The sequence below is a fragment of the Salmo trutta genome, chromosome 33 (genome assembly GCF_901001165.1).
Source record: "Salmo trutta chromosome 33, fSalTru1.1, whole genome shotgun sequence".
Lineage (NCBI taxonomy): Eukaryota > Metazoa > Chordata > Actinopteri > Salmoniformes > Salmonidae > Salmo > Salmo trutta.
The window spans coordinates 8,515,238-8,541,724 of record NC_042989.1 but is presented as its reverse complement, the minus strand read 5'-3'; the positions used below and the strand labels follow the sequence as shown (position 1 = coordinate 8,541,724).

Genomic DNA, 26,487 nt, shown 5'->3' with positions numbered 1-26,487 from the left:
GATGTCAGGGCTCTGTGCAGGCCAGTCAAGTTCTTCCACACCAATCTCAACAAACCATTTCTGTATGGACCTCGCTTTGTACATGGGGGTATTGTCATGCTGAAACAGGAAAGGGCCTTACCCAAACTGTTGCCACAAAGTTGGAAGCACAGAATCGTCTAGAAGGTTATTGTGTGCTGCAGCTGCAAGATTTCCCTTCACTGGAACTAAGGGGCCTAGCCCGAACCATGAAAAACAGCCTCAGACCATTATTCATCCTCCACCAAAGTTTACAGTTGGCACTATGCATTCAGGCAGGTAGTGTTCTAGTAGCATCCGCCAAACCCAGATTCATCCATCGGACTGCCAGATGGTGAAGCGTGATTCATCACTCCAGAGAAAGCATTTCCACTGCTCCAGAGTCCAATAACGACGAGCTTTACACCACTCCAGCTGACGCTTGGCGTGGCACATGGTAATCTTAGGCTTGTGTGCGGCTGCTCCCCCATGGAAACCCATTTTATGAAGCTCCCAATGAACAGTCCTTTGTGCTGACGTTACTTCTAGAGGCAGTTTGGAACTCGGTAGTGAGTGTTACACGCTACACGCTACAGCAGTCGGTGGTCCCGTTCTGTGAGCTTGTGTGGCCTTCCACTGCGGCTGAGCCGTTGTTGCTCCTAGACGTTTCCACTTCACAATAACAGCACTTACAGTTGACCGGGGCAGTTCTAGCAGGGCAGAAATTTGACGAACTGACTTGTTGGAAAGTTAGCATCCTATGACTGTGCCATGTTGCAAGTCACTGAGCTGTGTGCATGGCTGTGTGCTCAATTTTATTTATTTATTTATAAATATATATTTTTTACCCCAATTTCGTGGTATCCAATTGGTAGTTACAGTCTTGTCCCATCGCTGCAACTCCCGTACAAACTCAGGAGAGATGAAGGTCGAGGCCGTGCGTCCTCCGAAACACAACCCAGCCAAACCGCACTAGTTCTTGACACAATGCCCACTTAACCCAGAAGCCAGCCACTCCAATATGTCAGAGGAAACACCGTACACCTGGTGACTGTGTCAGCGTGCATTGCACACGGCCTGCCACAGGAGTCGCTAGTACGCGATGGGACAAGAACATCCCTGCCGGCCAGACCCTCCCTTAACCCGGACGACGCTGGGCCAATTGTGCGCCGCCCCATGGGTCTCCCGGTCGCGGCCAGCTGCGACAGAGCCTGGACAAGAACCTGGATCTCTAGTGGCACAGCTAGCACTACGATGCAGTGCCTGCGCCACTCGGGAGATGTGCTCAATTTTATACACCTGTCAGCAATGGGTGTAGCTGAAATAGCTGAATCCACTAATTTCAAGGGGTGTCCACTTACTTTTGTTTATATAGTGTATCTTCTTCCAAAACAAGAACGATACTGCTTTCCACATTTCTTCTAAATATGAATCCAGCTATTTTTCTTTATTATACTATTCGTTTGTGTATCGTTATCTCTGCAAAATGTTAGTTAGTCTAAGGAAGCTGGCATGTTTCAAACATTATGCTAATGCTATTCGCTAACTAGCTAAATGCTGGTGGTGTAGATCAGCACGTTGTTTGTGCAACTTACTACAATTTTTGCCTAAATGTAACATCTGTTCAAACATCACTAGGGTCCCCTGGGAAACACTTATCAACACTTTTGTTCCTACCCTGTCATAACTCCTACCTACAAACAACAACAACCATAGAATTAGAATAATCATTCCAACAGTTCACCAAAGTGTTTTTATCTATAGTGCAAGTCAAATTGCAATATTTGGATGAAAAATCACAATTCAATTTTTTGCCAATACTGTGCAGCTCTACTAACTTTACCTGTATATGCAAACACTTGGGTGCTTGAGGAGCAGCTCTTGGGGAACTGTGGGGGGATCCTGGTGGGTTGGTGGCCTGGCGGTTGAGAGCTTGGGCCGGTGGCTGATGGGTCGCTGGTTCGGGTCCCTGTTTTGACTTGGTGGAAGATCTGTCGACGTGCACTTGAGCGGAGTGCTTGACCCTGGTTGCTCCTGTAGGTCGCTCTGGATGTGAGTCTGTTAGATGACTGAATGTAATGTAAATGTTCAGTGGCTTCACTACAGGTAGATTGTATGTTTTAATATCCAATAAATAAATTAAAAAATAAGAATAAAAAAACACTTGGTGGCACGGAAAGGAAAGGAAAAGTGATATATTTTTCATGAGATGTGCTTCAAAAGTAACTAGTATTCATATAGGCCCAATGTAGGCTATATCTGAATCAATTAAAAAATATTTCTGGTACTCTTAGATTTTATGTGGTGCTCCTAACTTTGGAGTTTGGAGCGTCAGTGCTACCAATGAACATTTCTTCTCTCCAGAAATGAGCTGGTCTGTGGCTGACCTCAGTATCACTTCACAGACCTGCTTTGAACTGGACTTACACACACTTCAGTTTCAAACCCTCTCCAGCTCCTCCACATTTCAAGGTGTATGATCACACTTTCCAGTATTGAATGTCAGCCTCCAGTAATATGCACCTTTACTCCAGTCCTGCCTCTTCCATATTACACCCTGAGTCTAAGAGTTAAGAGACAATAACCTCAGGTCTTTAATGTAAACAGAACTCAGACTTTACCCAATAACCCTGAGTACTAAAGTAGACCTTAAAACAACCATACCTCATGTTAACCCTAACTTCCTCCCCCCTCACACTGTTTATCTGTCTTTGATTCTCTAACCCAGCCTTGAGCTGGAGACTGAATCTGGAGTCTCTCTCTCTCTCGCTCTCTTATATAGTGGTCCCGTGTGGCTCAGTTGGTAGAGCATGGTGTTTGCAACGCCAGGGTTGTGGGTTCGATTCCCATGGGGGACCAGTACGCAAAAAAAAAAAAAAAAATTATGAAATGTATGCATTCCCAACTGTAAGTCGCTCTGGATAAGAGCGTCAGCTAAAATGTCAAATGTTATATTCCCCCTAGTTTTCACCACCCTCTCTGTCTCAAATCCAGTCTTCTTCCATTCCACTCAAGCTCTCTCTTTTTCCTTATTGCCACCTACCTCCCTCTTGTCTCCACCTCTCTCTCGCTCTCTCTTTCACAGCCCTGAGACTTCACCTGTCTCTCTATTGGTTCCGTGTTTAACCAGAGGACATCGCCCTGCTCTTGACAGTGGAGAGAAACTTTCAGGTTTAAGCAATTTTTCTGCAGTTGTAGACATTTTGCGACAGGGTGTAGAGAACATTTCTCAATGTTATTTAAAAAAACATAAAATTCTGCTAATTTCGCCATGAGGAATATATATATATATATATAAATATATTTGCAGTTTTAAAGCTAATTTCCTGTAATTCTACCCATTTTGCCATGGGGTGAAGATAATTTCTGATGAACAACCAAATTTCAACCTTGCACCTTGTGTATTCTATTATTCTAACTCTCAACAGGAAGTTGGGACCCCACATTTTCTTTAAATAAAACCTAGCAGCCTGGAAATCTAAGCGACCGCTTATATCGCTTTATGTCTTGAGCCAGCCCTGGACATCCCTTATGCCTGGAGCCAGCCCTGGACATCCCTTATGCCTGGAGCCAGCCCCGGACATCCCTTATGCCTGGAGCCAGCCCTGGACATCCCTTATGCCTGGAGCCAGCCCTGGACATCCCTTATGCCTGGAGCCAGCCCTGGACATCTCTTATGCCTGGAGCCAGCCCTGGACATCCCTTATGCCTGGAGCCAGCCCTGGACATCCCTTATGCCTGGAGCCAGCCCTGGACATCTCTTATGCCTGGAGCCAGCCCTGGACATCCCTTATGCCTGGAGCCAGCCCTGGACATCCCTTATGCCTGGAGCCAGCCCTGGACATCCCTTATGCCTGGAGCCAGCCCTGGACATCCCTTATGCCTTGAGCCAGCCCTGGACATCTCTTATGCCTGGAGCCAGCCCTGGACATCCCTTATGCCTGGAGCCAGCCCCGGACATCCCTTATGCCTGGAGCCAGCCCTGGACATCCCTTATGCCTGGAGCCAGCCCTGGACATCCCTTATGCCTGGAGCCAGCCCTGGACATCCCTTATGCCTGGAGCCAGCCCTGGACATCTCTTATGCCTGGAGCCAGCCCTGGACATCCCTTATGCCTGGAGCCAGCCCTGGACATCCCTTATGCCTGGAGCCAGCCCTGGACATCTCTTATGCCTGGAGCCAGCCCTGGACATCCCTTATGCCTGGAGCCAGCCCTGGACATCCCTTATGCCTGGAGCCAGCCCTGGACATCCCTTATGCCTGGAGCCAGCCCTGGACATCCCTTATGCCTGGAGCCAGCTCTGGACATCCCTTATGCCTGGAGCCAGCCCTGGACATCCCTTATGCCTGGAGCCAGCCCTGGACATCCCTTATGCCTGGAGCCAGCCCTGGACATCCCTTATGCCTGGAGCCAGCCCTGGACATCTCTTATGCCTGGAGCCAGCCCTGGACATCTCTTATGCCTGGAGCCAGCCCTGGACATCCCTTATGCCTGGAGCCAGCCCTGGACATCTCTTATGCCTGGAGCCAGCCCTGGACATCCCTTTGAGACCATTAATTAAATTGGCATTGCTCCTTTCAGAAGGGCAAAGACTCCCTCTGTTATTTCCCTCTCTTTTATCGTGAAATGTTCATCCTCTTTTTCAGCTCTCACCTTGGCATGGAGAGGAGAACAGGGGGAGGGAGAGGAGAAGAGGGTAGGGAGAGTGCATATGAGATTGGGTAGGAGAGGAGAGATGTGAGGAAGGAAGGAAAGAGACTAAAGGAGAGAGGTGGGGAGATAGACTATAGAGAGAGAGGGAGAGAGAATAAAGATAATAAGGAGAGAGAGGAGAAGAAAAAGAGGAGAGTCTTGTTTAGCTAATCAGTATTCTGATTGGTCGTGATAAAAGACATCTAGAGTTGTCATGGTAACCACTAACCACTCAGGTACTCTTCATCAACAGGAAGGAGAAAACAATTAATAGTGTGTGGCGTGGGATACAGTGTGTGTGTGTGTGTGTGTGTGTGTGTGTGTGTGTGTGTTCTGGAGTGAGAGACATACATACTCTAGAGTCCTATCCTGATTAGCATGACTTTGAACTCTCACTTCAAACACACAGGAGGTGATGCTTTGAATAATGCAACATCTCTCTCTCTCTCTCTCTCTCTCTCTCTCTCTCTCTCTCTCTCTCTCTCTCCTCTCTCTCTCGCCTCTCTCTCTCTCTCTCTCTCTCTCCTCTCTCTCTCTCCCCTCTCTCTCTCTCTCTCTCTCTCTCTCTCTTATTTAACCAGGTAAGTTGACGGAAAACACATTTTAATTTACAGCAACGACCTGGAGAATAGTTACAGGGTGGAGGAGAGGGGATGACTGAGCCAATTGGAAGCTGGGGATGATTAGGTGGCCATGATGGAATAATAATGTAGCCAGGACACCGGGGTTAACATCTCTGCAGGGTGGTATGCTGCTGGCTCTCTCTCTCTCACGTCATGTCACACAGCCAATGACATGACCTGATATTCACTTTGTATGGTGGGTGGATTTTCTGTTGTTGTGATCCCCATCAGCTGCTAACAAGGCAGCAGCTACTCTTCCTGGAGTCCAAACACATTAAGGCACATACAGCACACAAAAAAATCTAATAAAACAGTACATCATATAACATTGTTACACCAATACATATATCTACAATACAAAATGCATAATAGCATCATACGATAGTATTACAATGTGCGTGTATGTAGAGTGCGTGTGCTAGCGTGTGTGTGCGTATGCGTGAGGGTGTGCCTGGGTGTGTGTGTCTCTTCACAGTCCGCGTTGTTTCATAAGGTGTAGTTTTATCGTTTTTAAAAAAATCAGATTTAACTTCTTGCATGAGATACTTGATGGGGAATAAAGTTCCATGTAGTCATGGCTCTGTGTTGTACTACGCATTTCCCAGAGTCCGTTCTGGACATGGGGACTGTGAAGAGACCCCTGGTGGCATGTCTTGTGGGTTTTGCATGGGTGTCTGAGCTGTGTGCTAGTCGTTTGAACCGACAGCTCAGTGCTTTCAGCATGTCAATATCTCTCACAAAGACAAGTAGTGATGCAATCAATCTCTCCTCTACTTTGATCCAGGAGAGGTTGACATGCATGCCATTGATGTTGGCTCTCAGAGTACATTTAAGGGCCAGCCGTGCTGCTTTATTGCCTATGTCTCTCTTGTGGCCCTTGACCGTATGACTGGGCAGTAGTCCAGATGCGATAAAACTAGGGCCTGTAGGACTTGTTTTGTTGATAGCGATGTGAAGAAAGCAGAGCAGCTTTTTATTACAGACAGACCTCTCCCCATCTTAGCTACCGTTGTGTCAAAATGTTTTGACCATGACAGTTTATAATCCAGGGTTACACCAAGCAGTTTAGTCACCTCAACTTGCTCAATTTCCACATTATTCATTACAGGATTTAGTTGAGGTGTAGGGTTTAGTGAATAGTTTGTCCCAAATACAATGCTTTTAGTTTTTGAAATGTTTAGCACTAGCTTATTACTTGCCACCCATTCTAAAACTGACTTCAGCTCTTTGTTAAGTGTTGCAGTGATTTCACTTGCTGTGGGTAGCTGATGTGTATAATGTGGAGTCATCAGTATACATAGACACACAGACTTTACTCAATGCCAATGGCAGGTCATTAGTAAAGATTGAAAAAAGTAAGGGGCCTAGGCAACTATCCTGGGGAATGCCCGACTCTACCTGGAGTATGTTTGAGAGGCTTCCATTAAAGAACACCCTCTGTGTTCTGTTAGACAGGTCACTCTCAATCCACAATATAGCAGGGGATGTAAAGCCATAACACATACGTTTTTCCAGCAGCAGATTATGATCAATAATGTCATATGCTGCACTGAAGTCTAACAAAACAGCTCCCACAATCTTTTTATTACACATTTCTGTCAGCCAATCATCAGTCCTTTCTGTAAGTGCGGTACATGGTGAGTGCCCATTCCTATACTGTAAGCATGCTAAAAGTCAGTTGGTCATTTGTTTACTGTGAAATATCGTTGTATCTTGTCAAACACAAAAAAAAATCTAAAGTTTACTAAGGGTTGGTAGCAGGCTGTTTGAGCCAGTAAAGGCTGCTTTGCTATTCTTGGGTAGCGGAATGATTTTTGCTTCCCTCCAGGCCTGAGGGCACACGCTTTCCTGTAGGCTTAGATTGAAGAGATGGCCAATAGGAGTGGCAATACAGTCCGCTATCATCCTCAGTCATTTTCGTTCCAAGTTGTCAGACCCAGGTGCCTTTGTTCACCTCTTCCACACTCCCTTTACGGAATTCAGATGACAATGCATATCTTTCATCATTTGGTCTGTTATGAATGGATGTGCTGGTTCAGAGTTTGTTGTTGGCATGTCATGCAAATGTTGCCAATGAAAGAATCATTCAAGTAGTTGGCAATATAAGTGTGTTTTGTGATGAATGAGCCATCTGATTCAATGAAGGATGGAGCTGAGTTCGCCTTTTTGACCAAAATTTAATTTAAGGTGCTCCAAATATTTATACTATTATTCTTTATATTATTCTTCATATTTGCTTATTGTTTGACATAACTTGTGTGTTACTTCAATACGTGTTGCCAGGGGCGACCTATGATGGGTAGAGAGAGAGCCCACCGGTTGAATCAATGTTGTTTCCACGTCATAATAAAAACGAATTGATCAATGTGATGACGTTGTGTCATCTTGAAAAAACGTATTTGGATTTGAAAAAAGTAATCAACATTTTTTTCACCCAAATTTAAACCCGAAATCCAATGACATGGTGAAATGTTAAATTGATTACACCAAATGTAAATCAAAACTAGACGTTGAAATTGTAGAGGGGTCGCCCCCATCCCCTACATACCCATACATCCGTCACAAGAAAACATTTGCCCAGCGATCGTGATCCCACCTCTGTAGCACTGACTGAGGCAAAGTCACGACTTTCTCACATAGCAAGAGAGCAATCAATCAAATGTCAAAGTCACGACTTTCTCACAACAAGAGAGCAATCAATCAAAGTCAAAGTCACGACTTTCTCACATAACAAGAGAGCAATCAATCAAATGTCAAATTCATGACTTTCACATAACAAGAGAGCAATCAATCAAATGTCAAAGTCACGACTTTCTCACATAACAAGAGAGCAATCAATCAAAGTCAAAGTCACGACTTTCTCACATAACAAGAGAGCAATCAATCAAATGTCAAAGTCAATCAAAGTTGTTTCTGACGCAGAAGCAGTGATTCTCTATGTTGTAAAAATTGTTGGTTGAAAATATTTGTCCTTTAGAGCCTCTCTTTATGTTTTCTTTTAGACTTTCTTATCATCTTTGCTCAGGCTACGTCCCAAATGGCACTCTATTCCCTTCATCAGTGTCCCAACCCTGGTGTTCCTCCAGTACCCCCAACAGTAAACATTTGTATTGTAACCTTGGACAAGCACACCTGAATCAACTTGTCAACTAATCATCAAGCCCCCAATGAGCTGAATGAGGTGTGTTTATCCAGGGCTTCAACAACAATGTGATTTGTTGGGGTTACTCGAGGACCAGGGTTGGGAAACACTACCCTACATAGTGCACTACTTTTGACCAGAGTCATATGGGCCCATGTCAAAAGTAGTGCACTATACAGGGAATAGGGTGCCATTTGGGACGCACATAAGTGTGGTGTGTCTGTGTCGGTGTTCTCTGAGTATTGATACTGCGTATTGATACCAACTCTGTAATGTTAGACTGGCAGCCCGATCAGGTTCACTTCCCTCCTCTTCCATAATGCCTCTACACCATTGACTATGGGCCTGTTGTTATTGCACTCTCAGCTTTATGTGTGTCGCTCACACTCCGGTCACACTCTTCCTCTTCCTCGTCATGCTCTCTCTTCTCTATCTCTCTGTCTCTCTCTCTCTCTATCGATCTCTCTTTCCCTCTCTTTTCTCTCTCTCTCTCTCTCTCTCTCTCTCTCTCTCTCTCTCTCCCTTTATCCCTATATTCCTTTATCCCTCTCTCTCTCTGCTCAGGGGGACCGGTGATGGAATGCTGGTTGGGATGGTTGAGGATTTAACGCTAGAGTGGTGCTCAAAAGGCTGTGACTGAGCAAAGCAGGGATAGAACCAGAGATGGGGATAACTAAGTGCTTGGACAGTGAGAGCTGGGAATGAATAGGATAGAGCTGGGATAGATAGGGCCCCTGCTCCTGTCTCTCAACGACCTCTTTTTGCATTAGCTGTGACCCAGAGATGGAGAGACACAGGAGAGTAGAGAGTTTGACCAGGGTCAGGAAAGACCAGGGGAGATGAAAGTTGTAATGAGCTGATTAAACCAGGGATTTACCCTCCTTTAGGGGTCTGGGTTGGTGAACTATAGTTCCCCAGGGAGAGAGAGAAGGGAGGTGGGGGGATTCATTTAGATTGCTCACATCTCTGAAAGTAAAGTATATGTGTGTGACCACTCTGACCATCTCTCCCTTCCTCTCCCCAGGGCTCTGGTAGGACCCCTAGTGGTGAGCCGTCCCCCCCAGCAGACTACCTCCCTGTGGGCCAGAAGCCCGAGGCTGTGGTCCATGCCATGAAGGTGCTGGAGGTCCATGAGAACCTGGAGAAGAAGATCCCTGAAGACTACGACAAGGACCTCAGTGAGAAGGAGAAGGCCATCGTCAGGGAAATGTGTAACGTAAGGAACTCTCTCCTCCCTCCCACACGACCTCTCTCGCCCCCTCTCTCTTTTACTCTCTCTCTCCCTCACTCGTTTCCTTTCGTCTCTCTTCCTCTCTCCCTCTCCTATCCCAAAAAGCTAATAATGAGAGCTTGATGAAGATACGAGGGGACTGTCGAGTTGGAGCTTTCTCTCTCTCTCTCTCTCTCTCTCTCTCTCTCTCTCTCTCTCTTTCTCTCTCCTCCCCATTTCTGTTTGTTTGCTTGTCAGAATCACAAGCATGCCATCGCTTTGACGGAGGGCAGTGTTTAAATTATTGCACAATTACCCTCCCTCCCTCCCTCCTCCCTCCCTCCCCTCTCACCTCTCCTCCCCCTCTCACCCCCTGGCTTCCCCCTGCTTTAATTGGAGGCTCCCATAAAGGAGCCGTAGTGTTAACGACACACTTGTCTGCACAATTAAAATAACTTCACTGGGAGAAACAATGGAAGCTCCTATTGAGGCTTTTTAAGCCTCCGAGTTCTATTCTCCGTGCTATATACACCTCCCAGGCCTAGGATAGGCCAGGATAGGACAGGATAGGCCAGGATAGGCCAGGATAGGATCGGAAGGCTAGGAGGATAGGACTATGGGATAGAAGCTACAGGCCCCTCCCCATTCTCTCATCTCAACATCACATCCTCCGTCCACCCCCACAAATGTAGGCTCAAAATGGCATTCTATTTCGTTGATAGTGCACTACTTTTGACTAGAGCCGATAGGGTTAGTGTAATATAAAAGGAATAGGGTATCATTTGGGCCACAACCATAGAGCCTGAGACAGTGGAGTGGGGTACTCTGGGACCCGTGTGTCATCGTCGTAAGAGCTGGACCAAGGCGCAACGTACGTAGCTTTCCACATCTTTATGACAAAGTGAAACTTCAGCAAATACAAAACAATAAACGAACAAACTAAATGTGAAGCAAGTGAAGTGCTCACAGGCAACTACACATAAACAAAACAAGATCCCACAAAACACAGTGGGGAAATGGCTGCCAAAATATGATCCACAATCCGAGACAACTATAAATGGCTGCCTCTGATTGGGAACCATACCAGGCCAACATAGAAATAGTCACACCCCGACCTAACCAACATAGAGAATAAAAGGCTCTCTATGGTCAGGGCGTGACAGTACCCCCCTCCCAAAGGTGCGGACTCCGGCCGCAAAACCTGACTCTATAGGGGAAGGTCCGGGTGGGCATCTAGCGTCGGTGGCGGCTCTGGTGCGGGACTTTGCCCCCGCCCAGACCACGGGTCCGGCCATGGAGCCGGGTAGAACGCCGTGCCCGGACTGGGCCTCGGCGCAGAGGAAGGCTCCGGCCTTGGAGCGGGACTGGATGCCGTGCCTGGACTGGACATCGGCGCAGAGGAGGGCTCCGGCCTGTGGACCGTCGTAGGAGATTCCGGACTGTGGACCGTAGCAGGAGGTTCCGGACTGTGGACCGTCGCAGGAGGTTCCGGACTGTGGACCCTCGCAGGAGGTTCCGGACTGTGGACCCTCGCAGGAGGTTCCGGACTGTGGACCGTCGCAGGAGGTTCCGGACTGTGGACCGTCGCAGGAGGTTCCGGACTGTGGACCGTCGCAGGAGGTTCCGGACTGTGGACCGTCGCAGGAGGTTCCGGACTGTGAACCGTCGCCGGAAGCTCCGGACCGTGAACCGTCGCCGGAAGCTCCGGACCGTCAACCGTCGCCGGAAGCTCTGGACCGTGAACCGTCGCCGGAAGCTCTGGACCGGGCACCGTCGCCGGAAGCTCTGGACTGGGGACCGTTGCCGGAAGCTCTGGACTGTTGATGCGCACTGGAGGCCTAGTGCGTGGAGCAGGCACAGGACATGCCAGACTGGGGAGGCGCACTGGAGGCCTGATGCATGGGACCGGCACAGGTTGCACCGGACTAGTGACACGCACTTCAGGGCGAATGCGGGGAGCAGGCACGGGACGTACCGGACTGGGGAGGCGCACCGGAGGCCTGATGTGTGGGACCGGCACAGGTTACACGGGACTGGTGACACGTTCTTCAGGGCGAGTGCGAGGAATAGGCACAAGACGTACCGGACTGGGGAGGCGCACTGGAGGCCTGATGCATGGGGCCGGCACAGGTTGTACCGGACTGGTGACACGCTCTTCAGGGTGAGTGCGAGGAGCTGGCACAGGACGTACTGTGCTGTGGAGGTGCACTGGAGACCTGGTGCGTAGAGCCGGCACAAATTGTACCGGAACGATGACACACTTTGCACGGCGAGTGCGGGGAGCTGGCACAGGACGTACTGGGCATGTGAAGGCGTACTGGAGACTTGGTGCGTAGAGCCGGCACACATGGTACCGGACAAATGATATGCTCCTCAAGGCGAGTGTGGAGAGCTGGCACAGGACGTACAGGGCTGTGGAGGCGTACTGGAGACCTGGTTCGTGGAGCTGGCACAGTTTTTACCAGACTGCTAGCACGCTCCTCAGGACGAGTACGGAGAGCTGACTCAGGTGGCATCAAACAGATAACACGCTCCTTAGGACGAATGTCGTGCATCATACACCAACACAACGACTCTCTCATTTCTCTCTCCTCCAATTTCTCCATCAACTCACTGATGGTCTCTGACTCTCTCGATTCACTCTCCTCCAATTTCTCCTTCTTCTCCCAGATTGGCTCTGTTTCGCTCCTCGGCTCCGCCGACCACCCCGTGTGTCCTTTGGGCTTTCCTTGTGGCCGCGAACCCCGGCGTCGTCGCTGTCCTCCCTTCTCTCCTTGCGTCTGCCGCCAAGGAAGGCGATCCTGTCCTGCCAGGATTTCCTCCCAAGTCCAGGATCCCTTCCCATCCAAAATCTCTTCCCATGTCCAGGATACTCTCTCCTCCTGGGAACGCTGCTTGGTCCTGTTGTGGTGGGATCTTCTGTCACGATCGTCGTAAAAACTGGACCAAGGCGCAGCGTACGTTGCGTTCCACATCTTTATTATAAAGTGAAACTTCAGCAAATACAAAACAATAAACGAACAAACGAAACGTGAAGCAAGTGAAGTGCTCATAGGCAACTACACATAAACAAAACAAGATCCCACAAAACGCAGTGGGGAAATGGCTGCCTAAATATGATCCCCAATCAGAGACAACGATAAACGGCTGCCTCTGATTGGGAACCATACCAGGCCAACATAGAAATAAAACAACCTAGATTACCCACCCTAGTCACACCCCAACCTCACCAACATAGAGAATAAAAGGCTCTCTATGGTCAGGGCGTGACACCGTGTGATGACACTTTTCTTGCAGGGACGACCCCAGGCCCTTCTAGTCTTTCAGCACTAAGTGATGCCTGTTGGTTTTTCCAGACAGAGCTCTGTACATGGAAGAGACACAGAGCACATGGAGGCACAACGCAACCATTTACAGACAAGTATCCCATCAACCATAAAGAGATTAATACACCAACATCCTGGTCTATGTTACATGGTCCATCTCGGAGTTAGGAGTTATGTGTTTTACAACTTTTGTTTTGTCCCTAAGGTTGCATTGTGTGCTCAGATTATGTGGAACATACATTTTGGTAGACTGTTATTGGCTGGCTGGATTGATGGATTCCAGTCTCTGTGACCTCCCCTTGTAGACCCCAACAACACACAGGTCATAATAAAATGTTCGACAATAAAAAGCTTTGTGTAACAGTGTTTTCAAACCATATTAGTATAATTAGTACTAAATGTCCCTACCACCTGGCATTTCTAGAGACCCTCACTCATCTTAAAGGGCTGGATATACTGTAGCTAGTATATCCATTGTATGACAGTGTTGTGTAACAGTGTTTCCTGTCCTGTGTTGTGTTCTCAGGTGGTGTGGCGTAAACTGGGTGACGCTGCGGGCTCCAAGCCTTCAATCCGCCAGCATCTCTCTGGGAACCAGTTCAAAGGGCCTTTGTAGTCCCTAGGACGACATTAACCAGCACTCAAACGAGACAAACGGACAGACAAATAAATAAACAACAACAACAATGGATCCTCAGCACTGACTGGACAAAGGGGCACATCTCAAATGACCCTCTCCTACTCTCTCAGCACTGTGACCGTGGCTAGATGACCCCTAACCTAAACCCAGCCCACTGCCTCTGCATCTGTGACATCCATCTTTAGCCTCCCTTAACCTCATGCCCTGGTGGATATTGGAATGGTGACCTGACCTGGGTAGTGGCTACAGACAATTTCAGATTAGGGCAAAACAGACCGTGGCGACGAACGGTTTTGGAAACAGCGGGTGGCCGTCCTATCGCCTCCACAGCACAACAGAACATCTGACTTCATTTTCTGTTCAATGCCTGACTATTCTAAATGTTGAATGGCCACCGTCAGTTGACAGTTATGGTGTGTTTTTAAAGAAGAGGAAGATGAGGGGAGGATAGGGGCATGAAGCATGAATTACCAACTAAACTGCTCCTTACAACCTCACAACCAGTCACTACAGTACTGAGCTACTATACCTGTGACCTGTTCTACAGTACTACACCTGACAGTCCCAACCAGTCACTACAGTACTGAGCTACTATACCTGTGACCTGTTCTACAGTACTACACCTGACAGTCCCAACCAGTCACTACAGTACTGAGCTACTATACCTGTGACCTGTTCTACAGTACTACACCTGACAGTCCCAACCAGTCACTACAGTACTGAGCTACTATACCTGTGACCTGTTCTACAGTACTACACCTGACAGTCCCAACCAGTCACTACAGTACTGAGCTACTATACCTGTGACCTGTTCTACAGTACTACACCTGACAGTCCCAACCAGTCACTACAGTACTGAGCTACTATACCTGTGACCTGTTCTACAGTACTACACCTGACAGTCCCAACCAGTCACTACAGTACTGAGCTACTATACCTGTGACCTGTTCTACAGTACTACACCTGACAGTCCCAACCAGTCACTACAGTACTGAGTTACTATACCTGTGGCCTGTTCTACAGTACTACACCTGACAGTCCCAACCAGTCACTACAGTACTGAGCTACTATACCTGTGACCTGTTCTACAGTACTACACCTGACAGTCCCAACCAGACACTACAGTACTGAGCTACTATACCTGTGGCCTGTTCTACAGTACTACACCTGACAGTCCCAACCAGTCACTACAGTACTGAGCTACTATACCTGTGACCTGTTCTACAGTACTACACCTGACAGTCCCAACCAGTCACTACAGTACTGAGCTACACCATCTCCACCCAATGTCTCTTTTTGTGTTTGTAAATGTTTGCCTACCAAGTGTTCAAGACTGACAACCACTCTAGGACGGACTATTCTACTACAGGCCCTGTTCTGTTCTTGACTTTGCTTCCATGACTTCTCCACAGGCAACTGACTGACAACTGCTGACAACCTACTTTTAATATGAGGAAAAATCCTGGAAATGTTCTGATGTCATTTCCTTTGGTGTATAGTCACAAGCCATAGGTTTATATGACTGGAAACCTAGCTGCTCTAGCCTACTGTTTAATAGTGTAGTCCCCCTTTTGCCTGAGCAAGAAGTATGTGTTCAAGGGTAGACAGAATTTATTTCAAAGTGTTTAACTAAATTCTAGCACCAAGTCTGTTATGTGTAACAAAATATAGCCCTGTTTAAAAAAAGTTATAATTGAAGAGCACGTTTGTTTGCGCCTCAAGTGGTACCCTATTCCCTATACCAACACTATATAGGCATTAGGGTGCCATTTCGGATGCACACATTGTAACTAAGTACAGAAAGTGGAACACTGAGATCCGTTTCATACCCTGTGTTTCAAAGGTTTCCTCCCAGGCAGAAAGCTTATAGCCTGGGTAGGGTCTGTTTATGCTGTCCTGCCAACTCCTAGAATTGTTATGCCAAAAATTTTACATTTTAGTCATGTAGCAGACACTCTTTTCCAGAGCAACTTACAGTAGTGAGTTCATACATTTTCTCATACGGGTCCCCTGTGGGAATCGAACTCACAACCCTGTTGTTGCAAGCACCATGTTCTACCAACTGAGCCATACAGGGCTTGACAATGGCTGCAATGGAGTTGGCAAAGGACAAACAGTTCTCGGACCAGGCTTGAAAGCTTAGCCTGTCAGACTATTAACTGAAACCTTAAGTCGAGGAAGAGTTTTGGTTCATGCATAATATAGTGTCGCTTCTGATGATTGATCATGGATTAGAAAGTCAGGATCTAGCTAGATGGAAGTGGACTTTGAATTCACAATCTGAATTTCTAATGTATGACAATCGTTGAAACGGTTTTGAAAACAACTGTTATTTTGACCAGTCCTAAGTATTCCTCTATGAGCTCTTATAGGAAGCATACCTTATGAAGTCTTATTGGAGACTATGTATACTATACGAGGTCTATTAGCTGGGTCCGATGTATACTTTATAAGGTGTCTTAGCTGGCGCGTACATTATGATGTGTTAGGCCCGATGTGTGCTCTATGAAGTCTCAGAGATGATCACTGTGCACAATGAAGTCTCCTAGAGTCCCTATGTCTGCTCTATAAAGCCTCATAGCTGTCATCTCCATAGTAGCACTTCAGTGTACAATCCACTGATACACGCCGATTATGTGGACATCGATTAAGGCAGCCTCCCCACCTCTCTGATTCAGAGGGGTTGGGTTAAACGCGGAAGGCACATTTCAGTTGAATACATTCAGTTGTACAATTGACAAGGTATCCCCCTTTCCCTTTCCCCTTCCCCTTTCCCCCACTGCGTAGCTAAATTAAGCTTCATAGCTGTGTTCTATACTCTGTGGCACCTCCTAGCTGATTGCTGTGTATTTGAGTCATCTCAGTATTGTATGGTGAGGGCTAATAGATAAGCTACATAACATTGCCATGAGACTGACATAACAGATGACATAACCGATGTCATTAAGAGTTATAGCAATATAACAAACAGATGTCATTAGGAGTAATAACATACACTACATGAGCAAAAATATGTGGACACCTGCTCGTCGAACATCTCATTCCACAATCATGGTCTTTAATATGGAGTTGGTCCCCACTTTGCTTCTATAACAGCCTCCACTCTTCAGGGAAGGCTTTCCACTAGATGTTAGAACATTGCTGCGGGGACTTGCTTCCATTCAGCCACAAGAGCATTAGTGAGGTTGGGCACTGATGTTGGGCGATTGGGCCTGGCTCGTAGTCGGCGTTCCAATTCATCCCAAAGATGTTCGATGGGGTTGATGGCAGAGCTCTGTGCAGGCCAGTCAAGTTCTTCCACACCAATCTCGACAAACCATTTCTGTATGGACTTTGCTTTGTGCATGGGGGAATTGTCATTGCTGTAACAGGAAAGGGCCTTCCCCAAACTGTTGCCACAAAGTTGCAAGCACAGAATCAGATTCATCTGTCGGACTGCCATTTGGTGAAGCGTGATTCATCACTCCAGAGAACGCGCTTCCACTGCTCCAGAGTCCAATGGCGGCGAGCTTTAAACCACTCCAGCCGATGCTTGGCATTGCACATGCTGATCTTAGGCTTGTGTGCGGCTGCTCGGCCATGGAAACCTATTTCATGAAGCTCCCGACGAACAGTTCTTGTGCTGAAATTGCTTCCAGAGGGAGTTTGGAGTGTTGCAACCAAGGACAGACAATTGTTTCGCGCTACGCACTTCAGCACACGGCGGTCCCGTTCTGTGAGCTTGTGTGGCCTACCACTTCGCGGCTGAGCCGTTGTTGCTCTAGACATTTCCACTTCACAATAACAGCACTTACAGTTGACCGGGGCAGCTCTAGCAGCTCTAGCAATTTGATGAACTGACTTGTTGGAAAGTTGGCATCCTATGATGGTGCCATGTTGCAAGTCACTGAGCTCTTCAGTAAGGCCAATCTAATGCTAATGTTTGTTTATGGAGATTACATGGCTGTGTGCGCAGTTGTATACACCTGTCATCAACCGGTGTGGCTGAAATAGACGAATCCACTAATTTGAAGGGGTGTTCACATACTTTTGTATATAGAGTATATGACTATGTATATGATATCTTACCTATAGGGGTTCAGGAGTTGTATGTAAAACGAATGAAGTCTGATAGCTGTGCTGAGTTGTATGCATATGTAAGGCCAGCGAATAATGTATATGAGTACTCATAAGAGTCTTATATACTGTATGAGTTCTCTTGGCTAGGCTGAGGTCTGAATAGGCAGTTATAAACTGTTAAAAGACACTTGCTGCATTCTCTCAGATTTGTGTTCTAAAATCTGAACTAAAGGTTTGCTGTCAGATTGGTAAATTAATCTGAATTGAGTTTGACACATTGTCAATCTATATAGGGGTATAATACATGTATACCCTTTTTTGTGTTATACAGAAGGGTGTGTATAAATGTACGTTTACACATCCCCATGAATTCTGGGTAAAAATCATTCTAATTGGAGAGAATATACTGTATTGATAGCAGAAGATAGGCTGGCTTTGCTCAAAATGTCACCTTATTCCCTATTTAGTGCTCTACATTTGACCAGAGCCCTATTTACCTTGGTCAAAAGTAGTGCACTTATTAGGGAATAGGTTACCATTTGGGATGCAACCGCTGTGTTTCAGTGTTGTTGAGGAGTCTGGATGCAGCAGGTGACTTTGAACAGTGACGGACTGACTGTGTGTTTGACCGGACTCGTAACGTACAGTATAAGTGCTGTGTGAACAAAATGAGCAGGTATCAACGAGGAAAAGGTTCATATATAATATATGAAGTAAATTCCTGATATATGAGGATAATTCTGTTTGAATCAAGGACCGCGAGAAAAACATATACTGTTCTGTACAGTGTTGTCTTTAATAGTCAGGCATTGATGACGAAGGAGTTTCCTAACGGAAAATTATATGAATAAGTGTCCATACACACTCAAAGTCTTCACAAATTAAACTTTTGCAAAAGTGACCTTGTTCTTAAACAGATAAGTCTACACACAACGACTGACTTTTATATTTGTTCATTTGAAAGCACAAAGTTATGATTAAAAGTTTGACTATTTTCCTATTGTTACATTCAAACACACTGCTTCTTTATCTCTCTATGTTGAACCGGTGATAATTCTACGTTCTTTTTTCAGCCTCTTTTTCTGTGATACATAGTTTAAGGTATCCTAGGATATACTGTGCTGTGTACATACATACGTACTCCTGTAGCATACAATGAACTAGCATGCCTTTATATTTTTTTCACAAGCTGTATGTAGCTGAAATTGGACTGTTATTATAGCAAATTTAAAATGTGAAAACTGAAGTAAGCCGCTTTTAAATTTTTAAATAAAATTGAAGTATACTTTCTTTTTAACCCCTTGTGTGTTTGTCAGTTGTGAATGTTGATGAAAGTGTAATTTAGTGATACCTGTATATACAGTCCCAGTGGAAAGTTTGGACACCTACTCATTCAAGGGGTTCTTTATTTTTTCTATTTTCTACATTGTAGAATAATAGTGAAGAAATCAAAACTATGAAATAGCACATATGGAATCATGTAGTAACCGAAAAAAGTGTTAAACAAATCATAATATATTTTATATTTCAGATTCTTCAAAGTAGCCACACTTTGCACTCTCCAACACTCAGACATAATTTACAAACAAAGCACGTGTTTAGTGAGTCCGCCAGATCAGAGGCAGTAGGGATGACCAGGGTTGTTGATAAGTGTGTGAATTGGACCATTTTTTGTTTGCTAAGCATTCAAAATGGAATGAGTACTTTTGGGTGTCAGTGAAAATGTATGGAGTAAAAAGTACATTATTTTCTTTAGGAATGTAGTTTAGTAAAAATAGTAAAGTACAGACACCCCCCAAAATAACTTAAGTAGTACTTTCAAGTATTTTTACATCAATACTTTACACCACTGACAAATAGAAAAGATGGCTAACAAGCAACGTTGATCAAATTTAAGGAAGAGGAAGGATGCCTTTAAAGTTTTCATTCTGGGCCTCAATTTAAATGGCTTGACAAGGATGCCCCCTACTGGCTAATCCATCTAACAACAAGTAGCATGGGTGAAAGACCAGGAATCATGTACACAACAGGGTACAATAGCATTATTTTTGTAGATTTTTATTGTCACATACATTGAAAAAATAAATGAACACCTTTAGAAAAAAACAAATGTTTAATGCCAAGTAACTTTGCTTAGAGTAACGTTTCACATATTACAAACAAACTAGGTAACAATGGAAGTACAAAGGGTTTAATGAAAAGACAAGTTCAACAATTAAAAAAGTAATTTTAAACCATTAATTCATGGCAGTGCTGCACTCTTAGAAAAAAGGATTCCAAAAGGATTCCTTGGCTGTCCCCATTGCAGAACCCTTTTGGTTCCAGGTAGAACTCTCTGTGAAAAGGGTTCTACATGGAACCCAAAAGTGTTCTACCAGGAGCCAAAAGGGTTCTACCTGGAGCCAAAAATGGTTCTTCAATGGGGACAGCCAAATAATCCTTTTAGGTTTTAGATCGCACCTTTTTTCTAAGAGTGTGCAAGCATTAAACATACTTTTTTCGACAACAAAACATAAAACGTCCAAACACCCATAAAAAGGTGTTCATTTAAAGTGTGTGAGTTTGTGTGTGTTTGTAATGTGTGTGCATCATGCAAGTGTGTCTTTATGTTCCAGTCCATGCACAATGCTACAATGGTAGACTATTCATTGACATTAGAATATAATACTGGTTTAGTAGTGTGTTTCAAACAGAAAGGAATGCATGTGGAAGATACTGTACATACAAGCCATGGAATGGTTAGAGTGGAGCTGCCATTTTCCTTTTTGGTCCCACCATTCTTTCCTACATTTGTACAGCAAGCTAACCTAAAAGTTTTCATATAAAAAAAATGACAAACATGTTACTAAAAGGCTAATATAAAAACAGCCATAGTACAACAAACACACCACATTATGTATTTCACACTAACTAACTTGTGCAATGGAAGTTAATGGTTGGTTCTTGATGAGGTGTGGCTAGGCTGTTTGGCTTGTTGGAGATGTAGGGTTGCAAAATTCTGGTAACGTTCCCCAAATTCCCAGGTTTTCCAGAAATCCAGGTTGGAGGAGTCCAGATTTCCTGGTTATTCCCTTACGATTCCGGGAATGTTCCAACCGGGATTTCTGGGAAACTTGAGAACAGTATTTAATTTTGCAACCGTAAGATGACAGCTTAAGACAACTATAGGGAGTACATGAGGCCGGTCTCCCCTACTGGCCTTGCTTTAACTGTGTTCCCCATCACTAAAGCTGTCTGTCAGTAACACTGGAGACTCCTGTCTGCTGTAATAGGACTAGTGTTGGTTTGGCACATCCAGTCTCACCCCATCACCTCATCCACGCCCCCTGACTCATGCCACTGATTGGGGGCATGCCAGGGGGCAGCGGAGGGGGTACCTGGCTCTGTCCTCCAGGGGGTGGGGGATAGTTGCTTGGAGGGATGCCCATCACAGGCGGGTATTCCCCGTGTCCCGGGGGCATGCAATGAGGGGGCGGGGGAGGGTAGCTGTGGTTGTACCCCGGCGGGGGGTAGGCGGGTGAGGGTGGAGGAAGGTTGGGTGGAGGGTAGGAGGCGGAAAGTGGAGGACCAGGCGGTGGGGCGTTAGGGGGGTAGACGTGGCTGTGGTAGGCCAGGGGAGGGCCATAGGATGGGGGGATGGTGCTGTAGGACGGCCCCTCTGTCTTCATCATAGACTGGAGGCTCTGGAAACCCTCTCCTGACATGTAGGAGCTGGAGGTGGGGATGCCCATGATGTAGCTGGATGGGGGTGGTGGAGGGGGGCGGTGGGGAAGCGGGGGAGGCTGGTGGAGGGAGGCTGAGTGGGGGGGAGGTGGAGGTCCTTTAGGGGGCTCCGCGGGGCCTCCTGCCCCAGTTGGGTCTGTCTCTCCTGGGAGAGGGGCGGAGGGGTGGGAGGCTGGAGGCTTGCGGTCTGCAGGGAGAAGAGAATTAGAGATCCCTTAGAGAAACAACTGAATCAAACCACTTAACCTCTAACAAACACACCCCCTTCCTAGACGGGTCACGTAAACAAAGCTGTCTAGCGCAACGGTGCTGTTTGGAAAGCAGAGTAGTTTAACAGCTGATAAGGTCATTATCAGATTAGGTAGATAGGTCAGACGAGGCGTACAGTAGAGTAGCAGAAGGATAGTGTTATATCCTGTCCACCATGGCCATACACCACCATTGGCCATATACCACACCCCCTAGAGCCTTATTGCTTAAGTATCCCCTAACTATCTAAAAGCTTGTGATTTTAACCTGCAGGCTTACAGGGAATCCCCTACACTAAGTCTGATATCAAATCTAATAAGTGCTCATCATACAGTACTTCTGCATCATCTAACCTGTCACTGAGGGTCTAAGCCTGGCCTAGATGCCTGTCGTTCTCTCAGCCAATCAGAGGAGCAGTCAGAGCAGCTCAGTTAATACCAGTAGCTAACCACTTCTTCCTCCCCAGCTCAGCTAGCTCCTTCAGGGGCTGAGGGGCCAGACTGGAGGGGCCTCTCAGAGGCTGTGTCCCAATGGACCCTATTCCCTATCTACTGCAGTGGACTACTTTTGACCAGAGCCCGTAGGGAATGGGGTGCCATTTGGGACGCATCCGAAGGGCTTTCGCAGGGGCTGCTCAACCACTTAGCAGGAACGCCATGTGTCAATAATCTATTCAGCAACATTACAGTAGACGTTACAGTAGGGAGTGGAGTGGATAGATCCGTGGAGCGTTTACACCAAATCAAATCTTACACTGTGCAATAAGTATTTTCCATACGAGAATAGCAGAAGGAAAAACAATAAGGCTAATGGACATGGGACTGTCTTCATAAAACTTCAGGATAGGATCTATTTCCTTGAGCTTTCTTTGACATTTTCATCTACGGATATTCCCTCTGGAGACCAACAGGTGCGGAAGTTGTCGCACCGGTGTAGAGGCTTAGTGAATCTGGCTATTAGTGTGGTGGTCTTTTGAGTGGACCAGGGTAGGGGCCTCACCTGAGGGGGGTTGTGATGTGGGTAGAGGGGGCATGGGAGGCTCCAGCCTGGGGATCTTAGAGCCCACTGGCTCTGGAGAAGAGAGAGAGATGGAGAGAGACCGCAATAAGTCATACTCTGTTATGAATCCTTTTTAAATGAATATTGGCAGCCATACGCTTCCATAGATTCGTCTACGGTCTCAGCCAGAGGAAAGGTTGTGCTCACCAGGGGCCTGGCTTTCTTCTTTAGGAGACGATGCCTAAACAACGACATCAACGAGGGAAATGGGTGTCAAAAACTAAAACAGCTCAATTAAGTGCCTGTGGTAACGAAAATAACGTGGTGCCTGCCCTCACAAGAACCTTTCAACTGGGTGTCAGACTCACGTGGGCTCGTTTGAGCTGGCGAGGAGGGCTGGTCTGGGGCGAGACCTTCTTGCTGAGTGGTGGCGGGACTGGGGGGCTGGGGAGCGGGGGCTGGGAGAGGGCCTGCAGCTGCTGAGGGGTAGGGGTAGGGACGGGGGTAGGCGGAGTCTTATCGCTGGGGGTCTGGGGCATCTGCTGCTTGCCCTGGGAGTACAGGTCTAGGATCTGGTGGCAAATGTCTATGGAGCAGAGGAGGAAGTCATTAATGAGAAGTGAATTTCATAAGTATGGATCTAAATGAAAGAGTACCACAGTATGGTTATCAAAACGTCCCACCAGCGTAAGCCAACAAAACACAGCCCTTATTTTAAGCGTTTCTAAAATCCCCCATGGGAAAAATGTATGGTGGGAAAATGATTGGAACCATTTCCCTGTTTGACCGCTAAGTTATGGGTATTATAACTCCTCCACTGTGGGGCTCTATAACATAGCAATAAGCAAACAGTCCACAAAATTAAGTGTTAATCAAAAGTGGTGTGAAAGAGAACCTTGAAAGAGGCATACGTTTGTCTTTAAAGTCTAAAAACAGCCTTACACAAATGACATATGAAACCAGAGAAGTGCTCGAGAGAGAGAGAGAACAGCCAGTACCACCTTCCAGCAGCTCCACTGGGACATCCTGGACAAACTGTTCCCACCATCGCCGTGAAGACTGCTTGGACGTCCACTCCTGGATGTCAAACTTACACAGCCGGCCGGCCAGGTACATGACCGCTACAGCTATGATCTCTGGCTCCCACTGCAGGGACAGCATGGTGCACAAGCTGGGGGGGAGGAGAGCAGAGACCCATGTGTACATCAATTACAGGGCACATATTAATAAAGCCTCTCAGAGTAGGTGTTCTGATTAAGGATCAGTTTGGCCTTTTAAATCATAATCAATAAGAAGGGGGACCTGATCCTAGATCAGCACTGATTGCATTATAATACACACATGGATATCGATGTTCTTCCATGGTTCTGCCGATTTACGCATCCACGTTCGGGTTGTTTAACTGCTCACCTGTCATTCACAAAGGTCCAGGCCATCTGAACTAGCTTCTGGACTTTGTTCTTATCACCTGAAACAGATCGGAAATACTTCAGATCTGTGAACAGAAAGAGGTGGATGAGTTTAGGGGTCGTTTTCATTCAGACAGGGTAATAATAGACTAGATCAGATTATGATTATGTCATTGTAGATTAACTGTAGTGCCTGATTCACATCATCAGGCCGACCCCCTTCACATTGTCTTTTGCAGCACACTTCCAGCTACTATAGTGAACAGGTAACCAGGCCAGCCCATCATAGATCATAGCATAAATCAGGGTTGCCAAACGTTGGAAACTTTCCCAGAATTCCCGGTTGGAGGATTCCCGGATTTCCTCCTTATTCCCACCTTGGAATATTCCAACCAGGATTTCTTGAAAAGATGAGAATCTTAGGAAAGCTAGTGGAATTTTGCAACGCTAATCAAGCATATGTATCCGTGTACCTTTGAGCTGCTTGGCATAGCGGAGCAGGAACTGGTATGGGTGCTCCACCTGCAGGTCGAATTTAATGGTCTGCAGCAGGATCCTCTCCAGCACCATCACCTCCTCCTGTACAGGAACAGAGTCATGGAAAATATTGTGACCATGAAGTGTTTTGGATACAGAACCTGTCCTTCCCAGGGAAGGAAATATAATTTACTACCTGGTCAGGGGGTCACAAAACTTTACACTAGAAACTTAAAATGAATAGATTTAAATGTAATGTACGGGGTTCCCTCAATATTATAGTACCAACATAGATGCATGTATTACCGTCTTGTAATCCAGGCAATTGTCAAAGCTTACACACTTAGTGAGGCGCTCACCTTTGGGTCGTCTCCAAACTGGGCGAACTGTATGTCGTTCAGCAGGCTGCGAGCCGTCTTGATTATGTCTTTACATTTCTTTGGGGTCTCTTCCACTTTACCGGCCAGGAATAGACAGCAACCCCCAGTCACCTGTAGAGACGTAGCATTCGTTAGCTGGGTATATACAGCCAAAGCAAGGAGATATAACACAGCCACAGATGAATAGGGGAAGCCCTTCTCAACCTGCGACAACGACATCTAAACCGTCTTTAACATAGCTAAGTCTGGTCAAAAGCTAAAATCAGTAAAATCGACTCAACTTATCCATATTACAGGGATCTAAACTTGAGTCAGTCAAAAGCAAGAGTTGCAGGATACAGTGTGAATACTTACATATCTGGGGAACTGCTTGAAAGAATGAAACATGTAGAAGCGATGGAAGTATATGATCCCTGTAGCCAATGTGTCATAGTGTCTGATCACAGGGTTAAGGAACTGAAGTTACTGTAACAGTGACGTGGATAATAAAATGCTGCATTGATCAATCTGACTATAATCTGGCACTTGTGAAATAACAAACAAACAATGCATTATTCTAACGGAACCATGACGCTGCACCAGTTTACTCTCCTGGCTGCCAACACAACCAAACCATCAAGAGACACCAGATCATGCATATTTGCACACAGTCAGCGTGTGTTTGTTGCTAATCAATGAAGGAAGGATACAGTCCCAGGCGCGTGCCCACGTCGAAGATGAATCGAGCCCCCTCTCTTCGGTACCGGGCCTCGGTGGCCGGGTCCAGGCCCTCGGACTGGGAGGGTGTGTGAGCCAGGTCCTTCTTGTCCCAGTACCAACATGGCTTGATGTGATCCAGACTTGCAGCTGGATTTCCAGGGATCGAATTCTCCCTGTATTCTTTCATTAACTATACTAGCTAAATTGTAGAAGCCTCGCTAGCTAACTAGCCCCTGCACACTGTACCCTGTTGTCAGCTTCCCAAGACAATAATTAGCGATGAAAGCGATGTAGCACAGCGATGCTATTTCTTTTTCACTTGAATAACCTCGCTAGTTACAGCTAGCTGCAGAAATCGTACAATTATTTAATCCATTAAATTAAAATAGCTACACTCGTATTGACGTGTACCGCGCCATATCTAATTCATCAAAATATGAAACAATCAAGTGGGGCGGACACGTTGTTCGTTTTAAGATCGTCGATTGCCATCTTTGTCAACAAATCATGTCGCCTGAATCGTAACCATTTATGGTAATTTTAAGTCCCTAAAGTAAACTTCCAATCACAAACCAGGAAGGGGTGGGTTTTGTGTTTATGTTGCGAAGCCAAACGTTCCATTCGCGAGTGGCCAACTGACTGTTCGTATGACCAATGGAATTGCGGTAAATCTGATCATTTCAACCAATCCGTATAAAGAACCCGTTAAAAACGTTGCATTGTCGAAGCCAGTTGGATTTTTAACCAATAGGCAGACAGATGAAGTAGCGCACGCATATCAACAGCCAATACAAATCAAGAAATATAACATTGTTTACGTTGGTATAGAACGTTTTCGCTCCAATCAAATAGTTAGAAAAC

The 26,487-nt window shown here is 46.2% G+C and overlaps 2 protein-coding genes across 5 annotated transcripts in view; one reads left to right on the top strand and one right to left on the bottom strand.

Annotated features, from left to right (window-relative positions):
• ccdc85ca (coiled-coil domain containing 85C, a) overlaps positions 1 to 15,558 on the top strand; it is a 57,595-nt gene extending 42,037 nt beyond the window's left edge. For all 3 annotated transcript variants that reach the window (XM_029729683.1, XM_029729682.1, XM_029729681.1), the window contains 2 exons: positions 9,480 to 9,671; positions 13,518 to 15,558. In XM_029729683.1, the coding sequence (XP_029585543.1) occupies positions 9,480 to 9,671; positions 13,518 to 13,607 (282 nt within the window). In that variant the 3' untranslated portion in view covers positions 13,608 to 15,558. The remainder of the gene's footprint in view (positions 1 to 9,479; positions 9,672 to 13,517) is intronic.
• A 4,174-nt stretch (positions 15,559 to 19,732) lies between these two features.
• On the bottom strand, positions 19,733 to 26,486 carry LOC115172325 (cyclin-K). Of its 2 annotated transcripts, none has more exons than XM_029729678.1 (10): positions 25,617 to 26,486; positions 25,282 to 25,363; positions 24,907 to 25,038; positions 24,544 to 24,649; positions 24,072 to 24,156; positions 23,663 to 23,832; positions 23,030 to 23,247; positions 22,869 to 22,902; positions 22,662 to 22,733; positions 19,733 to 21,600 (listed from the first exon to the last, which is right to left on the bottom strand). In XM_029729678.1, exons 1-10 carry the CDS (start codon positions 25,811 to 25,813, stop codon positions 20,999 to 21,001), a joined length of 1,698 nt encoding a protein of 565 aa, XP_029585538.1. In that variant the 5' UTR covers positions 25,814 to 26,486; the 3' UTR covers positions 19,733 to 20,998. The 2 variants fall into 2 exon arrangements, with proteins under 2 accessions (XP_029585538.1, XP_029585539.1); XM_029729679.1 differs by having other exon boundaries at positions 24,072 to 24,129.
• Position 26,487: the final 1 nt, after the last annotated feature.